General features: G+C 44.4%; 1 protein-coding gene across 9 annotated transcripts in view; it reads right to left on the bottom strand.

The window, feature by feature from the left end:
* The window catches only part of Fndc3b (fibronectin type III domain containing 3B), a 305,735-nt gene that overhangs the window by 151,657 nt on the left and 132,032 nt on the right, over positions 1 to 22,046 (bottom strand). The window contains exon 1 of one of the 9 annotated variants that reach the window (XM_076573961.1): positions 15,326 to 15,368. The exons of 5 other annotated variants lie outside the window; for them this stretch is intronic. In XM_076573961.1, the coding sequence (XP_076430076.1) occupies positions 15,326 to 15,353 (28 nt within the window). In that variant the 5' untranslated portion in view covers positions 15,354 to 15,368. Of the gene's footprint in view, positions 1 to 14,745; positions 15,135 to 15,225; positions 15,369 to 22,046 lie in introns of those variants that run through there. 3 more of the 9 variants (XM_076573964.1, XM_076573963.1, XM_076573962.1) reach the window with 3 other exon arrangements.

Below are 22,046 nucleotides of genomic sequence, written 5' to 3'. Positions count from 1 at the left end.
TTCAGGATGGGCACACAGATATGAAAACAAGGCCTCCAACACTGACGCATACTCATGTCCCCTCAGAGCATCACTCAGAAGCTAGGCACTGACCAGCAAAATGAAGGCATACTGCTCGCTCTAACATACATTCCCAAAGACCAAAAGTTGACTTGCAGAACATAGCCCTATCCTTCCGGAAGCTTGTGTTTGTGTCTGGCCTCTGCTGCTACAGTGCCTCCCCCCCAAAAGGAGAGCTCCTGCTAATTCCAAGGGTCGTCCTGAGGACAGGATAGTGGGACTCAACAGCCCCTCTGCAAAAAGAGCTGACTCGGCAACTTTAACCCTGCATCTAAGAGAGGAGCACATGATGTGAACAAAGGATTCCAGCAGAATTACTGGCCATAAAAGCCAAGACGGCAAGTAACCTGTTTTGCCCTTCACATCTTTTTTTCTCCCAATATTTCTATCTTTTAGCTGCAAAATTATATCCTGTTTTAAGTAGATTAAATATATAAATATGTAAATTACAACTTAGATAGCAAGAAACAAAAAGAGAAAAAGTGGTTGCTTCCCTTCATTTTGGTATCTATCCCCATATCCCTAATCATAAGTTCCTCTCTCCCCAAATTCCCTGTACCTTGGTCTAGTTTCTAGGAAACCTTCAAGAGTTGGGTGTGCCCAACCTTCTCAGTGTGCTAGGATAGCTGGATGTGTGAAAGGGCCAGCCCTTGCTTCCTGAAAGTGGATCTCCTGCACTGAACATTGTCTTTAGGACAAAAAACATTGTCTTTAGGACAAAAATTCTTGCTCTGGCTCAACCACTGTCCTTAAAAGGAAATGACCATAACAGTAAATCCTTCCCAGAGCTTCCTCCCGAAGTAAATCACTACCAAGAACTAACACAGAGCTGGGCAGGGAATTCAGATACATGTCACTACCATCTTCTCTTCTCAGAAGACAGGGCTCAGGGTCCAGGGTCTGTCTACCATCTTCTCTTCTCAGAAGACGGGGCTCAGGATTCATGGTCACCTGCTGTCAGTTTAAAACCTAGGTTTTCTTTCAAAGGACTCCTCTAATAATTGAGTTGCAAAACAAGTTCAAAGGCAACAAAAGACCAGGGTTTAGCTCTCACATTAAGACTTGGAGCTCAAATCCCAACTTCCTTTAGCTTAAATAAACTCAAGACATCTATCTAAAAAACTTTTTACCAAGTGGCTTAGACTTCAGTGTTTTAGAATAATCTATATAGTTTCTGTGTGAATATGCACTACTATAATACATTAGTTAATATTTTATTGATTTCAATTCAATAAACATTTATTATGCAAGATGTGGAAAGAACAGTCACCCAGATTCCACAAGAGATCCATAAAAATAAGCAACTACCACACAAGGCTCAGCTTTTTTTTTTTAAAGAGGCAAACAGCTTTGGTGCTGCAGGGTAGCAATTACTCTCAAGGTAGTTGAGGAACATTTAAAACCCTCCCTCACACTGGCAGTGAATGGTAAGAGAGTCGGTGAGCTGTTCACTGCAATGCGTACTGTGTTAACACAGGTTTGAAAGAGCCGATTTAAATTCAGAACTACAGACACAAAGCTTCAAGACTGTCAAAGAGATCAGGTCCCAGGCAGGGGCCTGTAACCCAATCTTGAACTCGTTTTTCAAACTCTCTTTGACGCTCTGTTGAATTCAGCACACCTTTGTTACACCCAATGTGAGGGTCAGGCTATGCAGGAAGCCAAGGGTACAGTGACATTAAAGAGGAGCATTTCCACTCCTAACTGTGGGGGAAAGGACTGCAAAATGAGCCAGGCACGGGGGCAGAGAGCCATGCAAGGAAGGAAGGGCCCTTTGGAGCCCTGCTTTTGCCCTGAGGTTTGTGACAGACACTGTATCACAGCATGGACTGGGCTTACAGTCCAGATGTCTCAAGCAGATGTTCTTGGTGTGTCTATGCAACAAAAATGATGAAAGAGTAAGGTAGAAGACCCAAGTGAAAAGGTACAGGTTGATTTTTGGAAAAATGAAAGACAGTTCATTCTCACTTCCAACCTGAATCAAGTTGGTTCCTGAGATCTTGGGGCCCTGCTCTTCATGCTCTCTGAATCTGAGTTAGGAACAAGATTCACCTGCACTATGCAGGCAAAACATCTGGCACCACCTTATCAGTTGTGGTTGTCAACAGTACTGAAATTCAGACTTCCTGGGTTGGTCTTCCGTGGTAGACGGGGGACGGAATATGTCCACGGATGTACCTGTTTATATGTGAGCCAGGACCCGGTAAGCTTCAACTCTGAAGAGTGGCACAAACGCAACTCAGTAATACTGAGGAAGGGTTTCTGATGGATACTTCACATCTACAATCCCTATGAGTACAAACCACAACTGAGACAAAAGCATTTCCAAGCCATGCCCAAGTGTGAGTGTATGTCCATCTGTCCTTGCATCAGGGATGTGCGCAACACGGTACATATGGCTGTGTGGGCACACACATGTGGAAGCCAGAGACTGGTATTGCCTAACCGCTCTCCCCCTCAAATACTGAGTTACAGTCTCTCACTTGATGACTCAACTAGTCTAGCTTGCCCACTTGCCATGGGGATTCCCTACCTCCACTGTCCAAATGCTGGGGTTACAAGTGGGCGGCCATGCCTACCCATCATCTATGTGAGTACTAGAGATCAGACTTGTGAGCCCCAGTTTAGAGCCAGCCCTTCCCAGGATGTTTTGTCTGCTGCCAGCTGAGCTATCAGGTAGAAAGACGCTCCCCATACACCATGCAGTGTAAAGGACCATTCACTGTTCCGCTAACGGCACATTCAAGGGAGGTCTCTGGGAAAGGCGGGAAGAAACGGGTGCCCAGAATTCCTAGCGGAACTCTCTAGTGATCTCACACAATGTAAAAAACTTCCCAGCATTGCCCCTACCAAGTAAGGGAATTTAAATTACATTCGAATCACATCATGAGATAAAGTACAAACAATGTTGTTAAAGAATACTATTCAAGTTTATAATTTGGGGAGTAGAGAATCAAAAAGACAGACTGTTCATCGTAGGGCAACTCAGGAGAGCTATGCTAGGCCATCGTGAGAGCAGAGCCCCCGATGGCCCTGTGTGTTTGGGGCTCTGGAGGGAGGTGCTGTCCTTCTCTCCCCCAGCTTCCTCCACTCTCGGGAAGAGTTACACAGGGAAGCAGGCGCAGGGCTGTGGCTCACTTGGAGAACGCCTGCCGAGCTGAAGAAGCCTGGCTTTCACCCCAGGACTGCAGACACAAGGCACGGAAGGCCATTCCTGTAATCCCAGCACTCGGGGCAGACACAAGAAGCCTAGAATTCAAGGTTACTTGACTACTTAGCAAGTTCCAGGCCAGCAAGGGTTATATGAAACCTTGTATCAAAAGAGGGAGGCCAATGATAGTGGGGAACGCCTTTAATCCCAGCTCTCGGATCACTGTGAGTTCAAGGCCAGCCTGGTCTACAAAGCGAGTTCTAGGACAGCCAGGGTTACAATAGGGAAACCCTGTCTTGAAAAACCGAAAAAGAACACCACCACCCCCCAAAAAAAAGCCCATGCTTTGTTTACATACAAGCACCACTGTCACCAATGGGAGCCGTCCTTCAACCAAGGCCCAGGAACTTTCTAAAATGAACTTAAATTTTACAAAGGCGTTTCGCTTGCTAATAAACATTCTCTGAGCTGCCCGCTGGGCATGACCTGCTAATAATGGGCTTGGAGAGGACCAGTCGTATGTAATTTGCATTTCGGCCTTTCCTCAGCCACACAGAATAAGCTAGCAAGAAAATGAGAGTTCCTCTAGTCAGACCATGTTTACACAGCCAGGGCTTCATGGTCTGAGCGTGAAAGGGGTGGAGCTGACTGAGGACTGCACAATGATGAGCACTAGCAAGCAGGCTGGACTCTGCATCTCCTCAGTGCCTGAAGTCAGGTGCATACCTCCAGCTAAACGTGGTGTTGCGGGGCAAGGCCGGAAAGGCCTAGGGAGCTGACGAGCCACCTTCTCAGTGACAGGATGCCTGACGCAGTTCTGTGGCTGCACAGAAGGCACTTTCCCATCCCGGCACACTGTTCCCTAGACCTCAGAAACAATTCTTCCCAATCGGTTGCAGCTTCCCTCTCAACAGCCAGCCCCACAAGGCAGGCATGGAGACTCAAGCCGGCAACGCCAGCACTTGGGGACTGAGGCACGACTGCCATCCAGTTTTGCTGGGGGGAAAAGGAACCCAGTGGTTTCCATGGTTCCGCTGGGTGACCAGCTTCTGAAAGCACAGGCCTCACTTAGTTCCACAGATTCTAGAAAAGCGCTGTCGGCTGTTACTCCCTAAAACGCTTCCTGCTATCACACTCGGGTGCTCGTCATATCAGAATTTGAGGCCCTCATGTTGACTACCAGACTCCTAGGTCCGCTCTTTTTTCATAAATTATCCATCTATCCCTCCACCCCAACATGACCAAATGCCCCCCTAGTTTTGATACAGACATTACTGTATCAGTTCAGAGGGATGAGCAACAAGGAAGAACACAATAACCTGCGGACCGGGAGACAGCTCGGTGGATACAGCACTTGCCCGATGACCCTAGTCTGGATTCCCTGGAGCCCACATAAGAGCTGGAGCCACAGCTCCTAAGGAAGATGCAGGGTAGACACCAGAGAGTCTCCGGAGCTTTGGGGCTAGACAGCCTGGCTGCTGTGATGGCAAAAAGACCTTGTCTCTAAACAACATGGAGAGGTCAGGGCGGACACCTGAAAGCTGTTCTTCCACCTCCACACAAACGTCACACGATACACACGCACACACATTCACACATCACACATACAACAATGCATGCACAAAAGAACAGCAAACTACAGGGACATTATAAAAATGAGCACATTCAGAAGCCTGTAAGTAGAGTTTATTTGTAGTTCCTTTAAGCCCAATAAGCTGAGTCTTAATTTCAGGATATTTTAAAATAGAGAAGAAAAAAATAACAAAACATTAGTAGAGAGCCATAAATTTTGTCCTGTTAATGGATATTTAATTTAATATACCTCAACTAACAGAGATGAGTATAATTTGTCTAAAAATAGTTCTCTAGCATTCCTCATAATAAATCAATTACTGTACTTCCATAGCAACAGAAGAAGATTTTATATAATATAAAATACTAAGCACTATATTAAGAAGTCTGTGCAGTTATTGCATTTCTTTCTATGATGATTAGCTCCTTGTTCAATACAAAATACTATGAGCCTAAGTGCAAAACAGACAGGCTAAAAATCTTTCAGAAAATTATTTGAGCATGTGTATATGAGCATGCAAGTGTGTGTCTATGGGATGTATTGATGTACTCACGTGGTTCTATACACATGCAAGTGTGTGTCTGTGGGATGTACTGATGTACTCACGTGGTTCTATACACATGCAAGTGTGTGTCTGTGGGATGTATTGATGTACTCACGTGGTTCTATACACATGCAAGTGTGTGTCTGTGGGATGTATTGATGTACTCACGTGGTTCTATACACATGCAAGTGTGTGTCTGTGGGATGTATTGATGTACTCACATGGTTCTATATGCATGCAAGTGTGTGTCTGTGGGATGTACTGATGTACTCACGTGGTTCTATACGCATGCATGTGTGTTGTGCTGAGGCCAGTATGTCAATTCAAAGTGTCTTTCTTGATCTCTTTCTATCTGGTTTTCTGAGAAAGGTATCACTGAGGCTGCCGCTCTGTCTGAGGGTGGACACTATGTGCACCTAGCCTAGGACAGCACAGTCACCTAGTTCAGCTACTCCTGCCCTTCAGATTCTCTGAATCTGTGCTCCACTGCACTCTGCTTCTCTTTGTCCCAGAGCCCACATCACAGTGTTCTTAGTAATGTCAGCCACAGGAAAGCCAAGTTCTCCAAAGCAGACAGGCTTCAAAGGGAGCTAAAACCAAGTCTTGTCCTTAAAGACAAGGGCACAGGGTAGAACCCGTGAATGCTGGGGTTCTGCTAAGCTAGTAGTGTTTCAATTTTACTAAATTCAATATGGTAAAATAATTTATAGATCTGAGGAGGTACAGCCTATCAAAATCTGGTAAACAAAGGCAGACTGAAGCAATGGTAAACTCACTCTCTCACACACAAACTGTGTGTGTGTGTGTGTGTGTGTGTGTGTGTGTGTGTTTCAAGCCACTCTTCTCCCCTTGCAGACTGCACTGCTTATTTCCCAGTGTCTCTCATGGTGGGGCGAGACACTGTGGGGGGTTGGGGGGTGGTATGAATGAACGCGGGAGTAAAACAAACTGGCGGAATAAAAGGCTTTCAAATGTTTTGTTCCCAAAAATTAATCTGAACTCAAACAATGAGTCCTGGATGTTTCTGGCAGTGCCTGCCCATACAGCATCATGTACTGCACTGCGGCCTTGCTCTGAATCCCAGCTTTGCCCGGGGCATGCCATCATGCCAACCAATGCCAACAACACTGCCTGGAACGCCCAGGCTCAGACCGGAAACTAAAGCAGATGAAGAACTGTGGTGAGCTCAATGAATGAACAGTTTTCTGCTATTCTAGGAACACAATGGTCTAATTATGGGGAAAAGACTTTATATTTTCCTACCAAAAACCTTCAGCATATGAGTATGGAATCAGCATATGTCTGGACTGCACGGGCTTAGCACACTTGATTTTTAAAACCCTTGTTTGGATTGTTGATTTGAGCTTCACTTTGAAAATGTTAGTAAATTATGGTTTGGGAATAGAACAGAATTTTCAACCATTTCTTTATTGGCTCTAAACACATTTCTGCCATTCTGTACTATGTATTTAAATAAAAGTACCAATCAACTACTTATATACAAGGCAGTATCAAATATTCAGCCAGCCTAATTCTTTGTTTGGAAAAAAAGTATATCTATTTCATTAATATACACATTTACTTGTCTTAAATGGTAAAATTATATGCACACCGAAGAATTCTTTAAATAATTTCTTACCAGTTAATGTCTGGTTTGTATCCCTGGTTTAAATACCTATGTACCCAAGGTTGTGTAAAATTCTCTGATAAGGATCAAAAGAGGAAAACATTTTTAAAAAACCTAGTTTACTTGATACTCATTAGAGAGGAAACATCAATAATACCATAAAGCATTTCCATTTCTACTTTTCAGTGGCTACAATACCAAGTAAGACTCAACAAAACTCTTCCTGTTTCTTCAGTTTTCATGCAAATTAGTATCCTGACTGCCTCTGCAGATGAAACCCACACTTAGCTGGAAGGCCAGCTAGCAGCTAAGAGCACTACTGTAGCGGCCTTGTGTGGAAATTGAAGAGCTGGAGCTGGTGGGGCTGGTGGATGAGGTTACCTTTCCTCTGTCGTTCAGAAACAGGCCCAAATGGGCATAAGCAGGTCCAAGATATAAAGTAAGACTAGAAACCATCAAAGCAAAGCTCAAAGCAAAGATTCCAGCAGAAAATGATGGCTTCTTTCTGTGCTATAATTTCTCTTTCAAATGACAAAAGTTGAAAATAAATCAGTTTAATGTAAAACATCTAAAGAAATTTTTTGTATTCAACAAATTTGCAAAAACAAATTCAGATACCATGCTTATAGATTATTTTTAAAAATCACAATTTATTATGGTCTAATTTTATTATTTTTTTTACAATGGATTTTTTTGTACTGGATTACAGAAAATACATTCCACAACACACTTCAGTTTCTGATGAGTTCCTAGAAATACATTAATGTTTGACTTACGTTTTCCATATACAGCAATTTGGGAACCTAATCCCCTGCATGGATGCCACAAGACTTCCTTGACAGGTGCTCACAAGAATGCCACACATGTAATTCAGAAAGTTATCTCACACCAGCCAAGTTCAATTAGCCTCATGGTCCCTTGAGAAGGGCTAGTTACACTATCCAATAGTCATATGATTGTGTAGTAGTAAAAACAGTCTATAAAATGTTCTCTCTCTCTCTCTCTCTCTCTCTCTCTCTCTCTCTCTCTCTCTCTCTCTCCACACACGCGCGCACGCGCACACATCCACAACCTTATGCACATATTCTATTCTCATTCTATCATCATGTAAAATACATGATTGCACAATTTACAATCCATATATATTACTTCATGTACACACACACACACACACACACACACACACACACACACCTCCTGACTTTACTCTCAGATACTTTATAATGATTAATTTATTTGAAGCTCAAAATCAAACTGCCAATTAGCTCTGAGCAAAACAAAATGACCAGCTCTACCTATCAACTGCAACACAAGTCACTTTATAACAAAAGACAGGGAATGAGCTAAGCAGAAACTTACTTCCATAATAAAAACAGAAAGATTGATTCACCTACTGAATAGAGTACTTAAAGTGATCTTAGCTTCATAAATGCTTGGTTCTGAGCATCAACAAACCTAAACCCTATGGCGAAGTACACATTGCAGAGGGCCAAGGGAAGATGAATAAAGTCCCGGTTGAGAAAAGTACAGTAGTCTTGGCTGACCAGTCCCCACGGCACAGCGGCAGCAGAGATAGCAAGACCACACCCCATAGACTTCACCTCAAACTCCACCCAGGCACGTTACTAAACCTGTCTCTATGCCTCAGTCTCCCCCCTAAAATGAAGAAATTGATACAGGTTGAGATCCCTAATCCCAAGTGTTCTAAAATCTAAAATGTGCCAAGGTTAAAAATGTGTGAGCAAGCCGGGCGGTGGTGGCGCACGCCTTTAATCCCAGCACTTGGGAGGCAGAGCCAGGCGGATCGCTGTGAGTTCGAGGCCAGCCTGGGCTACCAAGTGAGCTCCAGGAAAGGCGCAAAACTACGCAGAGAAACCCTGTCTCGAAAAACTAAAAAAAAAAAAAAAATGTGTGAGCATTGATGATGCTTTAAAAGCTCCAGATTTTGCATTTTCAGATCAGGGATGCTCAGTTAGTAAGGTGTACACAGTATTTAAAACTCGGATACTTCAAATATTTCTGGTCCCGAGCATTTAGGGGGAGGAACACCCCCTCCCCTCCCCGTAGAATCATTCTCTCAAGATTGGCACCGTTGAAGGGAATGAGTTGGCACGCATCAGGTGCTCACATGCTCAGCCTGCCTGGACAGCTAGCTGGTGTCATCATCGTGGCCCCACAGCTGGAGCAGACTTCCCTCCACGTGCCTAATAGATATAGTCCAGATACAAGCCATCAAGGTTTTGGAACTGCACATTTCCGGGTACAGGTAGTACTAGATAACCAAAAAAGTAAATGCTGTGTCAATGAAGTGAGCCAAGAACTCTGTTTACATCAGCTAAGCTCATCGACAGTGAGAATTCACTGATGAGACCAGGCAGAATATTTTATTGCTGAATGAGACTCTCCTCTTCCACTCATAAAACCATTGTGGATCTTGCAGACATCTACAGAAAGCCCCCGGTGTTTTCTCCACCATGCCAAGCAAAGCTTGCCCAGTGCACAACAGGTACTAGTAGCCTACTCAGATCAAAATTAAGTAAGCACCTTGTTCTGTGCTCCCAGAAATAATCTATAAACGGGACTAATACTCCTTTCCCACTCAATGAGATTTCTCAAGTTTAAAACCCAGAATGATGGCTGACCATCAGGAATGACTACGTTTCTCCACAAACCAAGATCTCAATTTACATAGTAAATACTAGTTTACCAGAACATACAATTACCATAGACTTCAGTACAGAATGTGACAACAGAAAATGTCTTTCGTCTTCACTCTTTTGTACACAGGAGGTTTGGACTCTGCAATATACAGGGTGGTTACGGAGCAACAGGAAATCCTTCCTATCAGTCAGCCTTCACGCCTGAGAATTAGTCAGGCATGATGAAACCCAATCACCTCCTCGGTAGTACCCGACAAGTGTATTCCATGCTGTGGGAAGTACTACTGTACTCTGGGGTGTGCCGGAATCAAGTGAGCAGACACACACCGTTCCTTGGAAGATCCCTGCAGGAAGTTTTATTTTGCTGAGGAGAAATTGGAACTATTGTCACAATTCTATTTGCCAGAAGAGCCTGTTTATTTACAAAAACTGGCTACAAGGGACCAGCAGAACGGCGTTTTAGTGGCGCTCCCCCCCACACACTCCTTTCTCACTGCCCTGGAGAAATGCCTCTGCTGCGTGTTTGGCTTCTAGGGGCCTGATGAGATCCTGGAGGCTGCAGTGAATGCCGAGGCCTGAAAGAAATAGCTCTCTCTCTCCTTCTCTTTGACTCAGAAATTCTGAACACAAGAGGATCCATTCAAGGCATGATGGAGTGCCTCACAGAGGCGGCAATATGTTCCCAGTTGGCAAACAGAGACCTGTTTGGACAGGGAGTACAGCCATCCACTCAGCAAACATCAGCTTTCCGATGAGTTCACAGGAGAAAGAAGGAGATGCTGTAAGCCCCCTTTTCAAGCTCCAACTCCAATTTGGGACAATCTTTCTAAACAAAATGCCTTTGTTCCCAAAGTCACAATTCAGTGGGTCCCAACTGCTTTCCTAGAAACTACGTCCATCTATTCACAACAGCATTTGAGCCAAAAATCATTTGTAAAGATCTAAAAGGATGAGAAAGTGATGGGAACCACCCCAATTTCCATCTGTATAGTAGACAAGGACTGACTAGGAAGCTATAGGTCAGGCAGCTCGGATGCAGCTAGAAAGGAAGGCAGTGACTTCTCCAGATCTGGTGGTGCTGCGTGCTGAGGAACAGAAGATCAGGAAAACTGAGCAAATGAAACCACAAACTTCTGGTCGGGTTAGGCTCCTCTGTGCATGTACTTCCTCGTTTCCTACGGGTTTTCAGAAGAAAAATCCTTACACAGTTTTATTAAAATGGTCAATTCTGAAAGACTGCAACATTGGGTAAGAGCCCTCCCTGTTCAGCCAGATTTTTACCAAATCCTCCATGACACAAGCAAATGAACACAGAGCAGACATGCTTGCCTGGGTTCTCTCCCCAGGCCGGGCATGACTTGCTACTATGACCAATGTATCAGTGACAGAATCCTGTCACAATGACATTTTTATTAGCATAAATGCAAGGACCAAAATTCGGACAAACTAGAGACCGAGTTCAGTGGGCAGGCATCTGTCCAGCAGTCACAGGTAGCTCTGGGTTCAGTTGCCAGCACTGTAAACAAGCAAACAAGAATTTTAAAAGCTTTCATCTGAAAATAGGGATAATGTTAGAGGAGAAGGAGAGAAGAAACAAAGGCCGTATCTTACAGGGTATAAGAGTACCCAAGGTCTTTAGTATATCCTCATTATAAGGGTTGATTCTCCATCAACACAATGTGTAAAGAAAGTCAGAACCCAGACAACTCCCCCACAAATGTATTTAATGTATTTTACTAACTGGAAAGCAACTGTAGTTCAGTGGCCTCCTTTTATACAGATCTCAAGCAAATAGTTTTCATATTTTTAAAGAGCTATTAAAAAATACAGAATACAAGCATCAGAGACTATATGTCTACAAAGCAGGATATTTTCTTGCCCTTCCCAGAATGAGCTTGTCAATCCCTGTGCTAAGCCACTATAAGTGTCTTAAATAATAATTCCTGGTTCTGCTGGAAACAAATGAAGAACACGTTTTCAAATAATGCCTGTCAGGGTCAGAGGCCTAAGCCTTGGAGAAGATGAAATACTAGAGTTAGAACGGAAGGCCCAGCCAGAAATCCACTCACTCAGCAACAGGCAGTTATTAAGACAACTCTAAGACTTTACAATAAGGCAAACCTTTCATCCTCTGGGAAGAGACCTGATAAATCCTACAACTTGCAGGATTCTTGGCTTATAACAGGCAGGGGGAAAACCACTTGCCTTTATAAGAGGGTATTCGCTAACCTGAGTGAGTCCAAGGCTGTGAAAAAAGTGTAACAAGAGGTGGGAAGGACTTCCTGTATTGCCTGGAGTTTACTAGATTTCTTGGAGAACACACCAGAGGAAAGATGGACCGAACAGGGAGACATCCAAGGACAGCGCTCCGTCAAATAATCCCTCCCTCCCGTAAGATGCACACAGCATCCTCACACAGACCGGTCTGTGTCTGTCTGTGTATCTTTGAACATCCATACATGTGAAGGCAGGCATGAAAGTGCATATGTAGAAGACAGAGGAAAGCCTTGGGTGTCTGTCCTCACCTTCCTATCACTTGAGATGGGACCCCGTTGGGTTGCTGTTGAATGCACCAGACTGCCTGACCTATTCTGGTCAGAGCTTCCGGTCTCTGCCTGTTGGACCTGTCTCTGTCTCCCATCTCCCTACAGAAGCCCTGAGACTACAGCTTTTGTGAGGGCCCTGGGGCTTCAGATTCTGGACCTTACGATTGCAGGCAAGTACTTTTACCCACTGAAGCGTCTCTCTATATCCTACAGTCAATTTTTAGAAACTAATGATATATACACATATGTATGTACAGATATATGTATGCATGCATACATATGAAATTCTAAATACACCTCTAGCCAAGATACTGCATCACCAAAAACTTCAGGCTACCAGACAAAAGACAGGTCACACCCAGTTAGCACCATGCTGCCAATGCATTACAAGGAGTTCACACCAGGATGTTTCAGACACTGCATGAGAAATACACTTAAAAAAAAATGCTCGTATATTTGAAAGTCAACTTTATCTGGGCATTTTTATATCTGCTGGCTTAATGGTACCTTTACCACAGACACAAAGAAAACATTAACATCTGTCAAACAGCTGCCAGCACACAGCACGCCCAGACAGGAGGGTGAAAAACTCTGGAGGAAGAGGCCGCCCATTTCATCAGAACTTTGTGTGCATGGTATGGAATGGGGGTTCGCGGCCCAGCTGGAGGTGGCTGCTGCCCGGCTGCAGGGAAGCGAGGCTGCCAGGGCAGGGGAATCTTGGGAGCCGAGGATTCGCTCAAGGACTGCTGCTCTTTCTCCCGAGGTCACTTCCAGATAAGTGGTGTCGGCACTGCTAGGAGTTACACAAAGGGCCACCCCACCACACACACTGTCCTCATGTCAAGTGTGGGTCTTAGCAGAGGTATTTTCACAGAGAAAGAAAAAGAGGCTGGGAGATGGCTCAGTTGGTAAAATGTCTGCCTTGTGAGCATGGGGCTCTAGATTTCACCCCTGAAAATTATGGTAAAAGCCACTTGTGGTGATATATGCTTGTAATCGCAGAGCTTGTGAGATGGAGATAAGAGGGTCCCTGAGGCTCATGGACCTGCTTGACTATCTGAATTAGAGGACCACAGCCATTAGGAGACCCCATCTCCAAAACAAAACAAAACCAAACAAAGTAAATGAAATCTGAAGGACACTGAAGGTTCACCTCTGGTCTCTACACACACACACACACACACACACACACACACACACACACACACACACACACACACACCACAGAACAGGAGTGTGTGCGGAGGGAATGTGGGGGTGACTGACTGGCACTCCAGGGGCGTGGAGACCAGCCAAGGTGGGCTAGGAAAGCTCCACCCTGTGCTTCCCCATGGAGCCTTCCCTGAGAGGTGCTTTGTCAGGACACAGACTCTGGGCCAGGTTTCCAGTGGAAGGTACCAACAGCTCTTCCCTGTGGCAGCTCTCAGGGACTGGCAGAAGCAAGAGACTCTGAGAACATGGCCAGAGTAAACAGCCACTGGAGGACACGAGCCGAAATGTAGTCTGTGCAGTTCTGTTCATATAGCCCACGAAGAAGCTGGGATAGCTAACAAGTGCTGTTCAGCCTTGGACTCTGCCCATGTGTGCACAGTGTGGAGAGTGTAGGCATCCCTTCCCCCATAACAACCCTTAACTGAAAACATGAGTGCACTCAGGGAGAAAGCACCTCAACGGTTCTTGTCCCAGCACCATCCAGTTCTGGTTTTTTGTTTTGTTTTTTGATTATTATTGGGGGTGGGTAGGCAGGGGCCATGGTAGACAACTTTCAGGAGTCAGTTCTCTCCTACTGTGAGTTCCAAGAATCAAACTCAGGTCATCAGGATTGAGGGCAGGTGCCTTGACCTGGTCTTGGTTTTGCTTGTCAAACAAAGGACATATTACCACTGAGTCATTTATCTGAGCTCTGATTCACATGACTGAAATGGCTGAAATGCTTTCCATCAGACCAGTGTGATGGTGGGCTGGAGGCAGCTCCACTTGCCCTCACTTGGCATGCTAAAATACAAACAGCTCTTCTTTTCCTCTTCCTCTTCCCCTTCCTCTCCCCAACTAGAGATACTTAACATGGGGAGTCTGAGCTGGAGTGGGATAAGGAGATATCCAGACAGGGATCAGAGGATGCTCACATAACAGAGTGGGGGGTGCGGGGCACTGGACCTGGGAATCCAGCATCCATGGCAGAGCACTGGACCTGGGAACCCAGCATCCACGGCAGAGGGGTGATGCTGAGGGAGCACTGAGGTTGGTCACAGGCACAAGGGGCCACACTTATCCTTATCACAAATATGGTAGGAGTTTCAAAACCAAGCTTGGCACAGTAAAAATAACCTGAAAACGCTATGTGGTATAGCATTAGTTTTCTTGTCAAGTGTTGTGTCATTTCATGAAGACTGATAGCAAGTGAAAAAATAATTTCACACTTTCTCCCTCACCACCTCCATCTAAACATCCCTCTGTGCATCCCAAATGTGCCCATGAGAACCACTAACAAATACAGACTGTGGGGGCGAGAAAGTTCTTCAAACTTATTACTAGCAAAAAAACGGCTTTATATCTTGTAGTACGACACTTTTCTATCACTGACCTGATTTACGAGTCACGGTTTACTCACAATAACTTGGACTTTGCAAGTCTGTCGGTTTATACAGCTCAGGTTGGTTTCTCTTCCTGATCAAGATTTACTTGTGACCTGGGAAACAAATTCTGTCGGGTTCTTCACAGCTCTGATTAGCAACCACCCAGCTAAGGAGTCTGAAGAAGTCATTACCTCACCAAGGCAACTCAATAGCATAGCAGGTTTCTTAGCAACAAGGTAGTCCCAGTAACCATTCACCATGGTCTAAGAATTAGGCTGCCCACTCTGAGTTGAGGCCAGAGCAATATTTTAAACTCATTAAATCTATAGGCTCAAGGTAACCCCAAACTAGCAATGTTGTGTGTGATCCATCTATGAATTTTTGTTGTTCTCGGATTCTTTGGTGCTAGATTATATCAGTGTTTACAAACAGTTCTAATGTTCTTAATACCATTATTATTAATAACATAATATTAATGTTCTTAATACCTCCAAATGTTCTTAATACCTTTCTTTTAACATGAATCCAGGTTTTTGGTTCAAAATGATATCCTTTCTATAGAGTATTCTCCTACATAGGTACAAGTACCTTGGCTATTTGATGAGCTAGGATGCATCACTCGGATACAACAAAACAGAACCTTTACAGTGTGCATCAAGGGTTCTAAATTCCATTTTGCAAGCCAATCATTTAAAAAAAAAAGTTATAATGGTTTTGAATTCATTCCAAATCCTTGAGAAACAAAAGAATGGTAGTTTACTATGAAGGCACAGCCGTTTGCCTACATATTAGAGAACACTAATGTTCTCCATACACAAAGCCACAAATCCAGAATCTGTATGAATGACAGTGTCAGAAATAAATAGCACATATTGTATGAGCTGAAAAATATCTAGTTTGAATTTCAATCAAGAATTACACAGGCCTAGGTGGAGCTCTGCCTCTGCTAAGGAGAAACCCCAGAAGGGGGATTAATGTCATGAGATCTCTAATTCATAAGAAGCACTGTTTTCCATAAATGTTCATGTTTCATGCTGGGAGCTTCTTCTCAGTCTATCCCACACCGTGAAGCAATATTCCTAAAGACGCACAGGACTGATGACTCAATGTGACCGTCATCATCTCATGTCCTGCCATGCCTGTCATGCCTGCGGAGACGAGAGCCACACTTTATTTAGACTGCCATTACTTTTATAGGGTTCTCAAGTGGCTTCTGGAGCACCTGGCAAGCTCAGAACCTTCACAATGGATGCTTGTTAAATAAATGTACCCATCAGTGATAGGCTACAAATGTGTAGCTGTCGGCATGGCTGTGAACTTGTGTCTGCTCACCTGTCACCCGTCTTGACCCTACAATGTAACCATTTTTTCCACTTGCTGTTTGGTGTACACTGTAGTTTTTTCAAAGGATGAAATAGTTTTGGAAAGACTGTGTTGGTCTTCCTTTTGTGATAATAACTTGCTGCTATTTTCTTACATGGGGCCTTTTTAGAAATCAAAAACATCTTCCTTCCCACCTCAGAGTGAGAGTACAGGAGTAGGGGAGACGCCACCCCACCGAGCAAGGCTGACAAGACACGCTTCCCAAGCCACAGCGTAGGGGCCGAACACAGCGGTCAGTGTTGTCATAGGCCGGGCACAGGAGATGACCCCATGCAGAAGGTTCCAAGTCAAGCAAATTAGGAAGCCCTTCCACAGAGGTGGCTTGCCAAGAAGCATGTATGGGACCATCTGTCACACAGAAGCGCTGTCTTGCGACTCTCTTGTACTTGAGACTAACAAATTAAAAATCGTTAAAAACTTCTACATGCCCAAGCAGTTAGATGGCAGAAAAGAAACAGAGAAGAAAGACTGAGGCCCAATACTCAACAAGAATAACAAGTACAGGTTAGGAGGAAACGGATGAGAAGGGCGGAAGTGAGCACACACAACCACAAGCGGACACTTAGACAGCTGGCTGTCTGCAAATGAGCAGCATTCTTATGACACCAAACGCTCAAGAATGAATCTGCATATACTCATCTGAGCTTGGGTTTTGAAGATGCTGCTCTTCCTGGTCTAGACAGTCTGCACTGGATAAGCCCACACTAACGGATACTAAACAGAGTCTCAGTGCACAGTGATGACATCCTTGTTAGTGAAGTCAACCATAGCACTTCCAGGCTCTTCATGGGAGAATCTTCAAAACTGATCGACCCTGCCTTGCCACTGGAGACCACAGAAGCCAACCTGAACTACAGCTAGCCATCCTGATCTGGGTTAACATGGCATACTCTCTGCTACCTCACCTCCTCTTCCCTGGAAACTCAAAGCTGAATTTCTTATCCCCTCAAAGTATGAACTAAAAAGGTAAGTGAGAAAAACTGGAGGTCTGGTGACATCCGTGTCCCCTGGGCCATCCTGGCTTCACTCCAGGACAGAGCAGGCTAACCCACTCCCCCTAGTTAACCTCCTCTTCAGGGCCTGAGCTGGCTCTGAATGCTCCACAGCACTCCAATCGGCCTCAGTGCACCGCCTGGGAGTGGGTAGGGCTGTGCACACCCCGCTCACAGTTCCTGTAGAACAGACGTGTGGGGAAATCAGACAACGTCCGATGCCATAATGAAACCCATTCTTTATATGCCAATTAAAAATAAAAACAATTTAAACAATAACACAAAGAAGTTTCAAGCTGGTCTTTTGTTTGGATGGCTTGCCTAACTTATGAGAAACTAGGCTCTCCTGGTGACGGGACAGGACAAGGATGCCACCGGCCTCAGTTCTCCTGCTGACAGAATGGGGACAATGAGTAAGACCTCACCTGATAAAGCAAGCGTTAACACTAGCTAAACTCAAAGTTACCTCCCTCCCTCCCTCCCTCCCTCCCTCCCTCCCTCCCTCCCTCCCTCCCTCCCTCCATGACAGAGGCTCCAGTCATCTGTACTCTATAAGCTTGGACATACAGATTACCTGGCTGCTCGGGGCCTTAGTGTGGAATTGAGGAATCTTGAACACAGAGAGAGCAGGTTAACTCTAAGGCAACACTTCCTTCTAATGTACGACATCTTAGGTAGCATAAGATAACCTGTGGTGACAGCTACAAACTCATCAACAACTTTCCCTTACGCTGAAGAACAAAGGGTTAATCAAAGCAGGGCAAAGTTTTAATTTCTCACCAAACCTCCTCTCTAGGATGCTATACTAACAAGCTGAACTATTACAGGTAAACTAGATTGTCAATTCCTACTAACATTTACCAGCACAAAATGTGAAGATAGATCCATGATAAAGGGAAACCAGGAAGATGCTGATGCAGTCAGATTTTCACTGTTTGGAAGATCATGTCCCCTCACACTCTGAGAGCTGTCCCACCTGCTGGCTCACCTGTGTGCAGTCTGTACTAAGAATATGGAAACTCTCTAATTTGAAAGGTCAGTGGAAGGGCATCTGCTAGTTGAATGAGTGTTTCTACCTTGTGCCCTCTTCCATACCAACATGGTGGTCATCCGCTGTTCCAGTCTGTGTGCCCTGAGGCACATGTCTTATGATCACTTTTTGAAGGGTCAGGAATTCTCAGAGGTAGGCATCATAAAAGAGAACCTGCTCTAACCGAGTTCCGTGGGGATGGTGGCACGGTTTAACGTGGGGACCTGAAGGCACGGTGCCTGCGTTAGACGCCAATCCCCACTGTTGTAAGCTCCAACAACCTGTTCAAGCTACTCACCCGCACTGAGTTTCTCGTCGGCACAACAGGAGTGTATACAAAGCAAGACTCAGAACACCACTACCCATGTTAGGGAATAGTGAGAGATTCCAAACACCAGGAATGTGACTATTGCAAAATCTTTAAAGAGGCAAAGAAAAATAAATCTTCAACGCTCTGCTTTTCTGGAACTATCACTTATTATTGGAGATTAAGAAGGTACTTTTTTCATGCTCTAAAAATAGAAGAGTATACCTTGTTGCTATGGTGATCACTGGTTGAGATAAGAGCACCCTGCCAGAGAAAATTTGGAATGGAAAGCAGGCAATTACCTATGAAGGGCACTGCAGGGGCAGAGATGAGCCGTTAGCCCCTACAACTTTATCCCAAATACAAAATCATTTCTTCCTCATCTTGACAACTAATATTGTTACTATAACAATATTGCAATTAAACATTTCTGCATTCTCTCTTTTAAAACAGAACCATGACAGAAAAAGTAAATTATGTTTAAAAAAATTAGAAACAACTGTGAACATCACATTATTATAATAAAAATGTATTATTTAGGCATGGGTGATATTGTGTTCCCCAAAATATTGTGCACCCTAATAAACTTATCTAGGGTCAAAGAACAGAACAGCCACTAGATAGACATAGAGGCCAGAAAATGGTGGCACACACACCCTTAATCCTAATATTCCAAAGGCAGAGATCCATCTCGATCTCTGTGAGTTCAGTGTCACACTGGAAATAGCCAGGCACGGTGACACACGCCTTTAATACCAGGAAGTGATGGCAGGAAGCAGAAAGTCTAAGGCGTGAAAACCAGGAACTAGGGTAGGTTAAGCTTTTAGGCTTTTGAGCAACAAACAGTTCAGCTGAGATTCATTCTGGATGAGGACTCAGAGGATTCCGGTCTGAGGAAATAGGATCAGCTGAGGAACTGGCGAGGTGAGGAAGCTGTGGCTTGTTCTGCTCCTCTGATCTTCCAGTGTTCACCCCAATACCTGGCCTCAGGTTTGATGTTATTAATAAGACCTTCTGACAATTCGTGCTACATAGGCAAGGTTACTGTTTCTCTGTAGCAAATATTAACACTGTGGGTGGAAGATACAAAGTTCTCCAGTTTCCAAAGCATAGTAAATATGTTCTAAATGCTTCCTTGTCCTACATGAGCCTTCATTCCTAAGCCTCTTCCAGAAGATAAGGAAAACATCCAGCAGAGAAACAGTGATGAACAGAACGTCAGAAAGGAAATGAGCATGCAGCATTAAAAGTCTGTGAAGGAAGGAGGTGTGCCGAGCTTCACGCTGAGAGGTGCACATGGGGTCTGAACAAACACCCTGGCACAAACCGTGCAGGTGTGCTCAGTGTACATAGCCCTAGACTCCCGAAGGAGTGGATCACACTGAGTTTGGAAGCTCAAGTCACAGAGGCTGGTTACCTAATCCACTCTGGTTCCTGAAGGATGACACTGAGATACCACAGTGAGGTGCTGGTTGGGAAGAAATGTCATCGCCACTGTGACTCACAGGAAGTGCAAGAGAGGACAGGGCAGGGGAAACTGCAGAAATGGAAATTCTTCAGGCTCAGCCCACTCCGCCTCCCCTGTGAAAGGCGCTGTGGACTGAGGAGGACCTTCGGGCTTCCCGCTCTTCTTCTGTACTTCTTAGTCCGCGCTGGGACAGGATTTGCAGAATGGGGGATGGAGGAGGATACACAAAGGTCAGGAAACTGGGGAAAAGGCATTTCCCCTCAGGTCAGGCTTTACACAGTCTGTGAAGCCTTGGGAAGGCTAAGGGGCAGCTAAGGAGTCCGGAGACAGCTTCCTGTGAGGTCACCCGAATGTATCCTACCCATAAATCTTGAAATTCTTAACTGAACCAATAAGACGAATATTTTGGATGTTTTTACAAGCATGTCATCAAGCAGCTCAAATTCCAAATTTGGAATTTGGAATTTTTTTGTTTTTTTTTAAGTGTTATCATGATGTTAAAGAGAAAAAAAGCACTTCGATTTTAGATTCATTTAGATAAAAAACAAAACAAAAAAAAACAGATGAAGGGGCAGACTCAATTGTTTACTTTTTGCAGTTTCCATAAACAAGACAAAAATGAAAACAAAAAAATCCAATTGCCTGCACCTCAAGAGAAATAACTGCCCTTTTGGCTGAGGGAAGAAGGGACAGATGAAGTAATTTCAAGAATGCTGAGGGCATGGTAATTCTTTAAGCTCCCCAGCCCTCACACCAGTTCTCACATCTTTTTCCTCTTCCGGTCTTCCACCTGAGATGCACATGAGAAATACAACCATTTTCTTACCAATTGTACTGTCTCTCTCCTTTTCATCCTCTTGTGTTTTTACGTCATAACTCCCGAGTGAGATACAAGGCGTGTGTGTCAAAGCAGAGGCATGCACACTTACAATGTAGTTTTTGAGAGGCAAAGACAAGGAGTCCCCACCAAATTCACACAGGATGACTGTTTCCTTCTAATTAAAACATACAGTAAATGCACTGGATAGGCTATTTGCAAGTAACTAACTTACCAAAACCATGTTCATTGACTCTATCGGTCCATTATATAACAATAGCTAACTTTTCTTGTAAAGCGGATAAATATACTCTAAAGTGTATAAAGTGTAATGGACTGGCTGGGCTTGGCGAAGTATGTCTTTAACCCTAGGTCTACAAAGCAAGTGCCAGGACAAACAGAGAGAAACCCAGTCTCGTCTCAAAAAAAAAAAAAAAGAAAAGGTGTAACGAACATACTATTGGCACGAGGAATGAAGTTTTGTCTATAAGTTGTTAAAATGAATACATTCCTTTGTGATCTCAATTAAAAATAAAAAACACAGATCACTGCAAAAAATCTCTATCTCTAAGTACTTGAAAACAAGTAAGCATCCTAGATCTGAGTGTCTCTAGCCTTCTCCATGGGAGAACTCGAGTTTAAAATGCTGTTCTGTAACACAAGTGGCTTCCTCTCCTATGTGGGAGAGCATGTCTTCCGTGTCTACGAGGATTGCTTGTTTCTAATCAACTTCCAGGTTATCGTTCTAGTTAACAGGTATGATGTTCCTCAAGGAAGGTAAAGGGTGGGAAAGGTCAGGACATTTTTGGAATCCATCTAGGAGAGAAAAAATGGCAGCTTCTTTCTCCAGCCTGCTATAATGAAAAGGTTATGGGTCGTGGGAACAACATTTTGAACTTGACAGAACCTGGTGGAGAGTGGGAGCAAGGGGCAGTTCTGTGCTCAAATGATGTCCATGGTTAACGGCCCTCGATGAAATGCACGCCTTCCAAGTGACAACGTCCGACAGCTTCGCATCTACCCTCCTGAGAAACACTTAGACATCAGCTTATAGAGTAGTCTCACCACCTTGAATGTCTGGACTGTGTATATGGGGGGCGGGGGATGCATGGCAGTGTGCACACTCATGCACACACACAAGCCTGCATGACGAGTTTAGATGTTGGAGGAGAAAGCTAGGTGCCCCTTCCCCGCCTCACTCTCTACTCAACTTCTTTGACACAAAGCGTTTTACTAAAGCTGGACGAGGCTGGCAGCTGCCAGGCCCCCGGGGAGCCCTGCCTCTGCTCTCCACAGCTTTGGGGGTATAGGC

This window comes from Peromyscus maniculatus, chromosome 6, assembly GCF_049852395.1.
Source record: "Peromyscus maniculatus bairdii isolate BWxNUB_F1_BW_parent chromosome 6, HU_Pman_BW_mat_3.1, whole genome shotgun sequence".
NCBI classification, from domain to species: Eukaryota; Metazoa; Chordata; class Mammalia; order Rodentia; family Cricetidae; genus Peromyscus; species Peromyscus maniculatus.
Note: the sequence above shows the minus strand (reverse complement) of the source record. Positions and strands in the feature narration are given on the sequence as shown.